General features: G+C 44.8%; 1 protein-coding gene and 1 long non-coding RNA gene across 2 annotated transcripts; both read right to left on the bottom strand.

Moving 5' to 3' along the window:
• Positions 1-245: 245 nt before the first annotated feature.
• LOC123406149 lies at positions 246-1,369 on the bottom strand. The gene is made up of 2 exons (XR_006612014.1): positions 1,192-1,369; positions 246-1,098 (listed from the first exon to the last, which is right to left on the bottom strand). It is a non-coding gene; the product is annotated as an uncharacterized LOC123406149 (long non-coding RNA).
• Positions 1,370-4,244: 2,875 nt separating this feature from the next.
• LOC123406148 (heterogeneous nuclear ribonucleoprotein 1-like) lies at positions 4,245-7,078 on the bottom strand. The gene is made up of 6 exons (XM_045099625.1): positions 6,953-7,078; positions 6,775-6,815; positions 5,784-5,947; positions 5,446-5,545; positions 5,184-5,356; positions 4,245-4,942 (listed from the first exon to the last, which is right to left on the bottom strand). Exons 1-6 carry the CDS (start codon positions 6,979-6,981, stop codon positions 4,397-4,399), a joined length of 1,053 nt encoding a protein of 350 aa, XP_044955560.1. The 5' UTR covers positions 6,982-7,078; the 3' UTR covers positions 4,245-4,396.
• Between the last annotated feature and the right edge of the window lie 4,392 nt (positions 7,079-11,470).

Here is an 11,470-nt window from a genome sequence, read left to right as displayed (position 1 = left end):
TGACAAACCTTGATTGCAAAACCCCAAAGGCTCATTCAATATCTTTCCTCTTGTACCTTTGCAAATTCAAGATGCTTCTTAGTGCTAGATTTTTATGATCTTGATAAATATACATCAAAAAGGATAAATAACATCTGCAAGATAGTATCCCTTGGTGTACTCATGCTCATTGACCACGTTGTTGCAAACAAGAGCATCACCGCTAATAAGTCTAGCAAACAAATGGAACCGTTGCAACACATTGATATCATTATGAGTATCTTATATATAAAAAAAGCAATGTCAAATTCATACATCAAAGAATACTGCCCGTGTCATGCCTTCGGGCCATTTTTCCAAGTCCAATCCAAGCAATCAAGGCTTCCTGTTTTGTGTCTTCCTTGTTTGGTGCACGGAGATAGACAGGGCCAAGGTGCACGGAGATAGACAGGGCCAAGGTGCACGGAGATAGACAGGGCCAAAGACACGACCGGTCGCTTTGGCAAACCTACGCATTGACTCTATTGTAGTATCTTCGTCAATGCCGGCATAGTCAACTGAAACGTCATATGCAATCACTCGCATAGCTATCGAGATTTTTTGATATGCGCCAAAACCTTTCAAGCTAGATTTTTTGATATGCGCCAAAACCTTTCAAGCTAGCGGTGTTTCTTCATTGAGTGAAGAAAAAACAAGAATTTGCTTCGCAAGCTTACACTAATTTTACGAAGAGGGATCGACGCATTTGATACCATCTTCGAAAGAGGTGTGACGGATATGTTGGATTCTCCGTGAAATGGCCTTGCATTAGTATCTGGTTTCCAAGATGTCGGTTGTGAGGTATGCACAGGCGACCGACGGTCGATCCTCATCGTCTCTTCCGGTCCCGATCCTCGTGCTCCTTCATGGTGAGCACCACCACCAACATTTGTTGTCTATGTCTCTCGAGCAGCGACTCTATGTCTGAGTCGTCCGATGAGGACGAATCCTCAAGCAAGAACTCCTCGCATGGGCTTGAATCCATCTACAAAAATGATGCACCAAAACTCGCATGAACATATTTTCGTCCGATGAGGACGAATCCTTAAGCAAGAACTCCTCGCACGGGCTCGAATCCATCTACAAAAATGATGCACCCAAACTCGCATGAACAGATTTTCTTTGCCAAATCAACCGCTACATCAAACTAGAAAAGGACACGAAAGGACTCACCAGCGACAGGGCGGGGGCGGCCGCAAACTTGAGAATCCTAGGCAAAGGACGAATCCTTAAGCAAGAACTCATCGCATGGGCTCGAATCCATCTACAAAAATGATGCACCCAAACTCGCATGAACAGATTTTCTTTGCCAAATCAACCGCTACATCAAACTAGAAAAGGACACGAAAGGACTCACCAGCGACGGGGCGGGGGCGGCCGCAAACTTGAGAATCCTAGGCAGAGGCGGAGACGAGCTGACAACGGCTCGACGACGATGGATCCGGGTCGGCAAGGCTCGACAAATCGAGGGGGAGAGGAGCGACGAGGCGGCGAGGGGTTAGGAGCGGCCGGGTGGCGTGATTCCGGCGGCGGGTATGGCCAAAATTGTCGGGTGGCGTGATTCCGGCGGCGGGTATGGCCAAAATTGCAGGCAACGGGCGAGCCAACGGCTTCCGCGAGATACAAGGCGCCGATGAGGTGGGGTGGGGGTTTGTGCATTTGCAGGTCGAAGGGGCACTTTTACCGGGTCTGCCGTGTTTACAGGGTCTATTTTTCACTACAAAACTATAAAATGACGATTGTTTTACTGGTCAAAAAGATATAAAGGGTCAGGTAGAGTTGCTCTAGTAATGCACGAGTGTGTTGACGAGTTGAAATTTATTGGCAAATTATTCGTTGTTCTCAGTTAGTTAGATGTATCCGCCGTGGATATGCTACTTTATTGGGTTAGGGTGAGACATTGTTCGGTTTTGCGCGTGAAAATAAGTGTAGCCTTGTAAAAGCATCTACAACCGGTCATCTCAAAACTCGAGAGGAATGAGGGAAGACCCTTGTCTCTATATCTAGGAATGCACACAACCATATATTATTAATTATTAATTATTAATAATATCAAACAAATCAGCTTACAAAGAGGGAAATAAAAAAATATAGAGTCCACCCGCATAGGACATGGGGCACGCCTCACCCCTCAGGACGACATCTGCATGTCATACCACCAAACCTACCACAGTATACTAAAGAAAAGTAGGGCGCAGAGCTCCAAGACAACTGACTTCAAGAAGGAACGGGTCGAACCATCACCTTCAATAAGGTAAACACATCGGCACTGCCCGATCAAGCTATAAGGCAAGAAATAAAATCCACAATGTTTGTCACACGCCATTCTACCCATTCACATGGAACTAGTTACTGGCCGGCCAACGGGAAAAATGAAAATAATAACCAAAAGTAAAGACGCCATCACGTCGCTTACCATCATGCCGATGGTTGTTGTATGGTACTCGTCATCGTCAAATGCGTCATCTTAAGACTATCATCGGTAGCAGTGGGAGGAGGGTTGTGCCTCGCACAACCAACGAATGCCCGCCAAATGCATATGATCCGGCAAACATCAATACCACCAAGCTAAACCAACCCGTGTGCCTCCACATCCGATTCACATATAGGAATGTCAACGAGACAACCCTCCCCAAGGCAACAACAACGACAGTTCCACTCATTCACCACTGTCGCTCACATCACCCCCCACTCGTCACATCACCTCCCACTCGACACCCGGCTATTGCTAGTAATCTTCGCCATGAGAGCCCACACGGACTTAGCCTATGCATCAACGGCCGCACTTCTTGATAGAAAGCTTTAGCAAACTCAATGTTATAGGGAAATTATGCAAGTGATCCAACTTTGCCTTGTACCCTTATAGTCAGTTGATGGCTTTATTAATTTAAAGCCGGGCCCATTTTGTGCCTTTCTTTAAAGTAGAGTGGGTGATCCATTCTTCTAGCCCTTTCTATGAAATGCAAACCACACCGCTATATGATTAGCATCTTGGGCAGTGAAGTGGCTCACAATTTTGGCAAAAGAAAGGTACGGTGTTGATCTACTTGAACACACTTGCATGACAAATTGTAAGCCAGTTTTTACACCTATATGTGTGTTCAAGAGAAATTGTCCCATGATATTACAATTCTCTGTTTCATCAAGGCCACCCTTGCTACTGGCCTACGTATTTGGAGGTTCAAACATGTTGCTTAACGTGTTACCAGAGACTAGGTAGGCTGGTACCATGACCAAAGGTCCACTAGCAACTTCATGGTTCTCTCCCATCCTAATCTCATCTCTAGCCAAGTCGTGCTACAAAGGCTTCTTTGGTGAGTGGTTTCTACGCTAATTAGCTGTGATACTTTGGGTGACGGATGATCGTCCTTCTATAAATCCCTTTCTTTTGGCCAGGGCTTCTATCAACCATTGAACACATGAATACGTCATTTTAGTTGCAGAACTCAGAAGCACAGACATTTAGTTCACAGCAGAAATAATTGGAAGATGTGAAAAGATGCTTATTAAAATGTTACACACATCAGAAATAAGAAATATAACGGTATAATTCAACATTTGACTCGACAAACCAAAATCTTCAGATTTAAACAAGTTCACGATGCAACCACTAAGGGCGCGTTCAGTTTGGTGGGGATGGAAGAGGGGGCTGAGGGGGGTTAAATCCTCCTCAAGTTTGGTTCACAAGATAATTTTTTCCGTTGAGTCTAGGGTAATGTCTATTTTCCTTTGAAATGTGGGGGATAGGGGCCAATCCTACATAGGAATAGGAATCCATTCGTATAAACCAAAGGAGTCCAAAGGGAAAATAACTATAGAAATCATATCCTACAGAATTCCTTTGAAATTCCTTCAAACCAAAGGAGGTCTCCCTCTCCAATCCCCTTGGGGAGACGATTAACAGAACAAGGCCTAAACTACGTAGCTTATGACGTGGAAGGACTAATATCATCCCAAAGAAGGGAAATTAAATGATCGCCAACCTAGAGCACTATAAGGGCAGCCCGGTGCATGTAGCTCCCGCTTGCGCAGGGTGCGGGGGATCACCAACCTAGAGCACTATAGAATCAAAAATTGGTATCTGACATGGTGGATAGGTTGGCAATGCCGTACGTGAAGCAACTTCCAAATCAACAACTAAAAACAAGCAAAACCAATATTGCAAGTGATTTCACATGGAACTTGGCATCTAACCGAAACAAACATGCACAAGTCTTCAGTATGTCTAAATTTCAACTTCAGTATGTTTAAATTTTAAACACTAAACAACGTCTTCAAGTTCTACAACCATGGAGTAGCAAACTAAGCAGATCACAAGGTTCTTCTAGCTGCAGATGATATCTCTCAAGTTCTCATCTAGCATTGACCATACAAAGGCTTACCCTGCATATGGATGGTAGCGACCAGTAGCACCACCGCCACTGCTGCTACCATAGCCTCCCCTAGCACCATAGAGTCCACCCACGCCAAACCTAACACTAGGATCGGCACTGGCACCTGAAGAGTCATAACTAGGCCCATAGCTAGACGTGCCATAAGGCACAGCATCACGCCCATATGCATCACCTAAACCACCACCATAACTGCCACCAGAACGACTGGAGTAGAGCGACGATTCTCCATGATAACCTCCAAATGCTCCATCATAACCAGCATAGCCCCTACTATAGTCACCAGGAACATAAGCACTACTGTAGCTGCCGGGAACATAAGCACTACTGTAGCTGCCAGGAACATAAGCACTACTGTAGCTGCCAGGCCTAGTGCCAAAACCAGTCGATTTATAGGGGGCCAAGCGACCACCATTGTTGTAAGAGCTGGCAAATCCATCGTAACCATCTGCATAAGGAGATCTCCTAGGTTTGCTATCAAGTGAGTGAGGTGGGTTAGAGGGTTTCTTTGGTTCTGCCTTCTTGACCTCCACCTACAGCAAAGCAAGAAAGTCAACCTATGTCTCTTTCAATTCTATTAAGTTCCAAGAATGGAGTGCTAATAATCTGCCACCTATGTAGAGCACAATTGGCGACTCAAACGAAAGAGCAAATCAGGCGAATATGGTGTGATTGCTCCACTAACTGGAGGACCGTACTAATTATTAATGTGTGCAGGCTCCTTTGTACGAAACTAGGTTCAAGAAAGTTTAGAAAGCACAAACGAAGGCTCACCTGAGTACCATTTAGATCAATCTTATTGCCTTTCTTAGCTAACAATTCATCTACAGTTTTTTCTGCATCAAACACTATAAATCCAAATCCTCGTGACCGGTTGGTCGAATGGTCACAGATGATCTCATGTTCCACCACCTTTCCAAACTTTGAAAAGAAGTCCTTGAATTCATCTGTTAAATCAACAAGTTGACAATTTCAACCTAATAATTATTCAAAGCAACGAAGTTAACCGACAGTAAAAAAATATAACACATAATACCATCTCTTAGAGCAGTAGGCAATCCACCAACAAAAATCTTCTTTGTCTTGAAATCTTTCAGGGGAGCAGCACCCTTCGGGATAGTCCTTTTAATTTCAACCTGGAATTTTCATATTATGTCTAGTTAGCTCTGAAGTGAAACTAGGGTCTTTAAGCCTTTTGATTCTCAAAAAGAAACCGCATTAAAGATAGAACTGTCTTTTCTTTTTTGTCTGTGCATGGTCAAGGATCTTAAACTTCATAACATATGACTTATGTACTATAAAATGCAAGGAAATGCGATGAGTTCTCATGTGAACTAATATAATTCCAGCAGTAATAGGAACCACGCAGCTTACCTGCTTGCCATCGATGACATGGTTATCTTCAATCACTCTGTCAACAATAGCAGGATCTGAATAGGTAATAAATCCAAAGCCTCTGGGCTTTTGGGTATGGCGTTCCTTCATTATTACCGCATCGACTATCTCCCCATACTTCCCGAAGTACTCTTTGAACGTACCTGCAGGTCGAGAACCAAGCAAATCAATTAGTAGCAAGTCGGTGTTCAACAGGAGAACAAAAAAGCATTCAAACAACTACATTGGCATGCTAACTGATCATGCACCCAAGTAACCTGCTCAACAGGTTCAAAATGTATCGTAAAGGGTAGCGCTCTAGGTCCTACCAGGATAATAAGACATCAGAAGAAAGTGAATATTAGTTGTGGAACGCTTTAACTATTGCTCGACTTAATAACTGCCTAAACATATCCTACTGTATGACATGTTCACATATCCCACAATGTACACACGACGGTTTCTTGTTCGATGCATGCACGACACTGAGCCGTGACCGTTTGATCCAAGGTCACGAGCAAATCTGACGATGCATGATGCCTGATGGAAATCGGATATAGAACGTCGTATATGAAGCAAAAAAAATATATCAAAACATACAAGTGTTTCTTTAATAATCAGTTAGCATATACACCCAGTATCCATTAATGATTTTCCAACAAACAATTCACTTCTTTCTACCCAAATAGACTCCATAACATAACTTTCAAGCCAACCTCCCTTCATATCTAACCGCAACGCCGTGTATCCTAACAATTCGCATACACTGATGACAAACCAACCAAATCACAAGTTTTTTACGAACAAGCAGACTGGCATCCACTGGATCTTCGAGGCTACAAACCCCCATAACAAGGTCAATCGACATCGATGGCAAACAACGAACTAGATCTGAACGAATACGAACAGAACCTAACAAATTCGAGAAGCTTGCGGCAGAATAAGTAATAAACAAGCTAACAAGTCAAGTCTAGAACGGATCTGCACGTACCCATGCTTGTCTGCCTGGAGAGCCCGCCGATGAACATCTTGCTGCACGGATCCCCCCAGAGAAACAAAATTAATCAGCGAAAGCACGTCTCGGCAGTCGAGATGCAGAAAACGAGCCGACGGACGCAAGGTACGAGGAGAGAGAGAGAGAGAGAGAGAGAGAGAGAGAGAGGGCTCACGCGGCGCTCGCTCCATCTTGCTGCTTCATCTCGCCGGAACCCTAGGCTGGTGGTTGGGGAAGCGAGGGCCGGAGGGGACGTTTTCTGCGGGATTGGGGATTTTGCTGGAAGTCTAGACTGGCCGGGTGGGGAAGTGTATAGGAGGTCGAGAGGCGGTTCCCGACTAGGACTTACACCGCCAACTCAGCAGGGGACCCACGTGTCAGCCTAATGAAAAAACATACTCCAGTCTTTTGTCTCTTTCTCTCTCGCCTCATCGCCCCCTTCCAACTGATTACTATGATGACGCTCGCCGTCGTCATCGTCGTCAAATGCATCCTTAAGGAGTGCATCCGGGTGCGCGAGGGGATGGGGGAAGGAGTGAGTGGGTGAGTGGTCGTGCCATGATTGGTTGTAGGGGAGAAAACATCAACCCCTTCATAGTCGTTCGATGGGGACATGTGACCCTTCGATTCTCTCACTTTGCTCTATCACACTCCCGCATCCTTGCTCGCACATACAACGCGCAACACCCTACATCCACTCCCCTCACACCACGGTGGACGCTTGAGGTCGCGCTCGCAACATGGCTCGCGACACCTACGCCTAATGAGTTTGCGCTCGCAGCACGACGATGACCCCTCTCATGGCACCGCCTTTGTCTGCGGAATCGCCTCTGTGAACCAATTTTGTCCTCCTCTCCGTAAGAGTCGCGCCTCACCTCGCAACATCACCAACGGGGTCATTGCTTCGTCTAGAGATGTTGTCGGCCCACCCCCAACAACGCGATGACCTCACGGATTGACAGCCCCGTCAAAGATGATGGGGTAGCTTGCTGCATACCATGATGTGGCAGGCAAACCAACTCGCAACAATAGTCATCCTCGCTAGCAGCATTGGCGGTGGGAGCAGTACCCTATCATTGCAGCAGCGGACGGCACTCGCATTCCCCAATGTGTTGTGTTGCAACAACACCATCCGTCCTCACTCGCAATAGAAATGCACCGTCACAACATCTGTGTTGGTCGCAGCACCAGTGTCGCCCTTAGTACCCACGGTCCACGGATGCCTCACAAACAAAGTGATGCACCAGGACGGGTGAGCTCGCTGCAACACACGAGTGGGGCATCCCCTGGTCTGCAACATCCCCCTCCTTTGTAGAAGCGTCCTGACGTTGTAGGTGGAGGTGGGCGGAGAACACATCCACGCCGAGGTTGGATAGTGGAGCACGAGAGGAGAGATGGTGGACAAGGTAAGGAGAGAAAGGATGGTAGTTTTTTATAAAGTAGTGGTGGATGGAGAAGGAGATGAATAAGATGAGACAAACATGCGGTCTCAAGCACGTGGCAAGCCGCGGATGCGGCCGATGCTTCTGGTGGCCTCGTGGAACAATTGGGATAAAAATAAAAGTGATTTCCAAATGTGTTAATGAAAATCATTGGTTGGTGTGTGTCCACACGAGAAGCACACATACAATTTGCTTGTAGCTACGGATATACTCCCTCTGTTCACTTTTATAATGGATTGTAGACATTTCAGACAACATGCAAAACAACTCAATTTAGTTGCCTGAAATAACTTATAAAAGTGAACGGAGTGAGTATAAGGAATCAATCACTTAAGGCAGAAACACACAACAAAAGCTTATCTCTCTCACACACGTTTTAGAATTCACTATGGTCCTTAACTCTAGAGCTCCCACATTTAAGGTTGCCTATTTTTGATTTTGACCAACAATTTTGACTAGATCGTCGATGCTTGTCAGCCGGTGGTCAAAGTTTTTTCCCTTTATTAGTAAACATGCGCGTGCAAAACATGTATAAACATACATAATATTCCTCATCCATCCTAGTTAGGAGACGATTCGGTAGTCCCCCCCCCCCACACACACAAACTTTTACATCTCGTTGTGGGGGGGGGGGTGTTCCTCTTTTGTGGTTTTACCTCCATCATCCTTTTCAATGATAAAATCAGACATGATAGCAACTTCAAGGAAACGAAACAAGGAAACGAGACAACTAGCAAGGATAAATATTTGTGTATTTTTGATTTTTATAGAAAGCAAGATTTAACAGAAAACAAAAAGTAGAACAAGTGAATTGTAATTTGCGAGAAGGTACTTGATAAGAAATTGATGATACTTGCTCCTGCAACAAAAGATCTTCCAACGGCTCCAGAAACAAGCGTGTTGACGGGAGACAATTCTTGTCTTCATACTCGTCAGCAACGGCGCCAAGAATCCTTCTGCTACGGCTACGCCTTTAGGGACTTCCTTGGCAAATATGCAAACGATTCCCCCATGGCCTTGGAGCCTTGCGTTGGTGTTCCCTCAAAGCGGAAAGGGTGATGTAGCATAGCGGCGACAAGTATTTCCCTCAATTTTGAGAACGAAGGTATCGAACCAGAGAAAGGATTGCGTCAAGTCACAAGTACGTGCACAAACACAAAAAGCTTGCACCCAACGCTATGAAGGGGTTGTCAATCCCTTATAGATTGTTTGCAAAGTGAGAACTGAAAGCAACAAAGAAAACAAAGCAAAGTAAAAGTAAAAGTGGAAACGATAGTTGTGAATAGACCCGGGGGCCGTATTGTTCACTAGTGGCTTCTCTCATGAAAGCAAGTAGACGGTGGGTGAACGAATTACTGTCGAGCAATTGATAGAACCGCGCAAAGCTGTGACGTTATCTAAGGCAATGATTATATCTATAGGAATCACGTCCAAAACAAGTAGACCGATACTTTCTGCATCTACTACTATTACTCCACACGTCGACCGCTATCCAGCATGCATCTAGTGTATTAAGTCCAAAAGAACAGAGTAACACCTTAAGCAAGATGACATGATGTAGATGGACAATCTCATATCTACGATAAAAGCCCATCTTGTTACCCTTGATGGCGACAACACGATGTGTGCCTTGCTGCCCCTTCTGTCACTGGGAAAGGTCACCACACTGTATGAACCCAAAACCAAGCACTTCTCCCATTGCAAGAATCATAGATCTAGTTGGCCAAACAAAACCCAAGACTCGGAGAGACTTACAAGGATATCAAATCATGCATATAAGAAATCAGCAAAGACTCAAATATAATTCATAGATAATCTGATCATAAATCCACAATTCATCGGATCTCGACAAACACACCGCCAAAGAGGATTACATCGGATAGATCTCCATGAAGATCATGGAGAACTTTGTATTGAAGATCCAAGAGAGAGAAGAAGCCATCTAGCTACTAACTACAGACCCGTAGGTCTGAAGTAGACTACTCACGAGTCATTGGAGAGGCGATGATGTTGATGTAGAAGCCCTCCAACTCCAAAGTCCCCTCCGGCAGGGCACCGGGAAGGGTCTCCAGATGAGATCTCGCGGAAACGGAAGCTTGCGGCGGCGGAAAAGTGTATTCGTGGATGCCCTGATATTTTCTGGATTTTTAGGGAATTTATAGGCGAAAGAGCTAGGGTAGGGGAGCGCCAGGGAGGCCACAAGCCTGGTTGCCGCGGCCCCCCTGGCCACGGCAACAGGGCTTGTGGGCTCCCTGTGGGCCCACTGCCTTGGCCCTCAAGCCTCCCGATCTTCTTCCATTCTGGAAAAATTTATTTCGGGGATTTTATTCCGTTTGGACTCCGTTCCAAAATCAGATCTGAAAAAGAGTCAAAAACATAGAAAAAACAGGAACTCGCACTTGGCACTGGATTAATCAGTTAGTCCCAAAAAAGATATAAAAGATAAACAAAACATCCAAAGTTGACAAGATAACAGCGTGAAACCATCAAAAATTATAGATACGTTTGAGACGTATCAAGCATCCCCAACCTTAACTTCTGCTCGTCCTCGAGTAGGGAAGTGATAAAGAATGAATTTTTGATGCTTTCATGCTACCTAACATAGATGTCCTTTGTAACTCCTCTTATGTGACGTGAATGTTCGGATCCATTAGATTCAAAACAATAGTTTGCTATTGACGTGGATACAATAATAATTCAAGCAAACTAGCAAGGTAATCATGAACTTTCGAAAGAACAAGGCCAAAAGAAAGTTATCCCTACAAAATCATATAGTCTGGCTATGCTCTATCATCCTTGCACAATGAATTTAAATCATGCACAACCCCGGTATTGGCCAAGTAATTGTTTTCACACCTTTACTTTCTCAAACCTTTTCAACTCTCACGCAATACATGAGCGTGAGCCATGGTTTTTGCACTATAAGTGGTGTGGAGTGTGGTGGAGGTTGCAAGATAAACATGGAGAAGATGGTCACATTGACTAGGCATATCAATGAGCTATGGAGATGCTCATCAATAGATATCAACGTGAATGAGTAGGGATTGTCATACAAATGATGCACTAGAGCTAAGAGTATGTGAAAGCTCTTAAAGAAAACTAGTGGGTGTGCATCCAACTTGCTTGCTCACAAAGACCTAAGGCAATTTTGAGGAAGCCTATCATTGGAATATACAAGCCAAGTTATATAATGAAAATTTCCCACTAGCTATATGGTGGTGACAAAACGAGAGACTCTCAATCATGAAGAT

The sequence above is a fragment of the Hordeum vulgare genome, chromosome 6H (assembly GCF_904849725.1).
Source record: "Hordeum vulgare subsp. vulgare chromosome 6H, MorexV3_pseudomolecules_assembly, whole genome shotgun sequence".
NCBI lineage: Eukaryota > Viridiplantae > Streptophyta > Magnoliopsida > Poales > Poaceae > Hordeum > Hordeum vulgare.
Note: the sequence above shows the minus strand (reverse complement) of the source record. Positions and strands in the feature narration are given on the sequence as shown.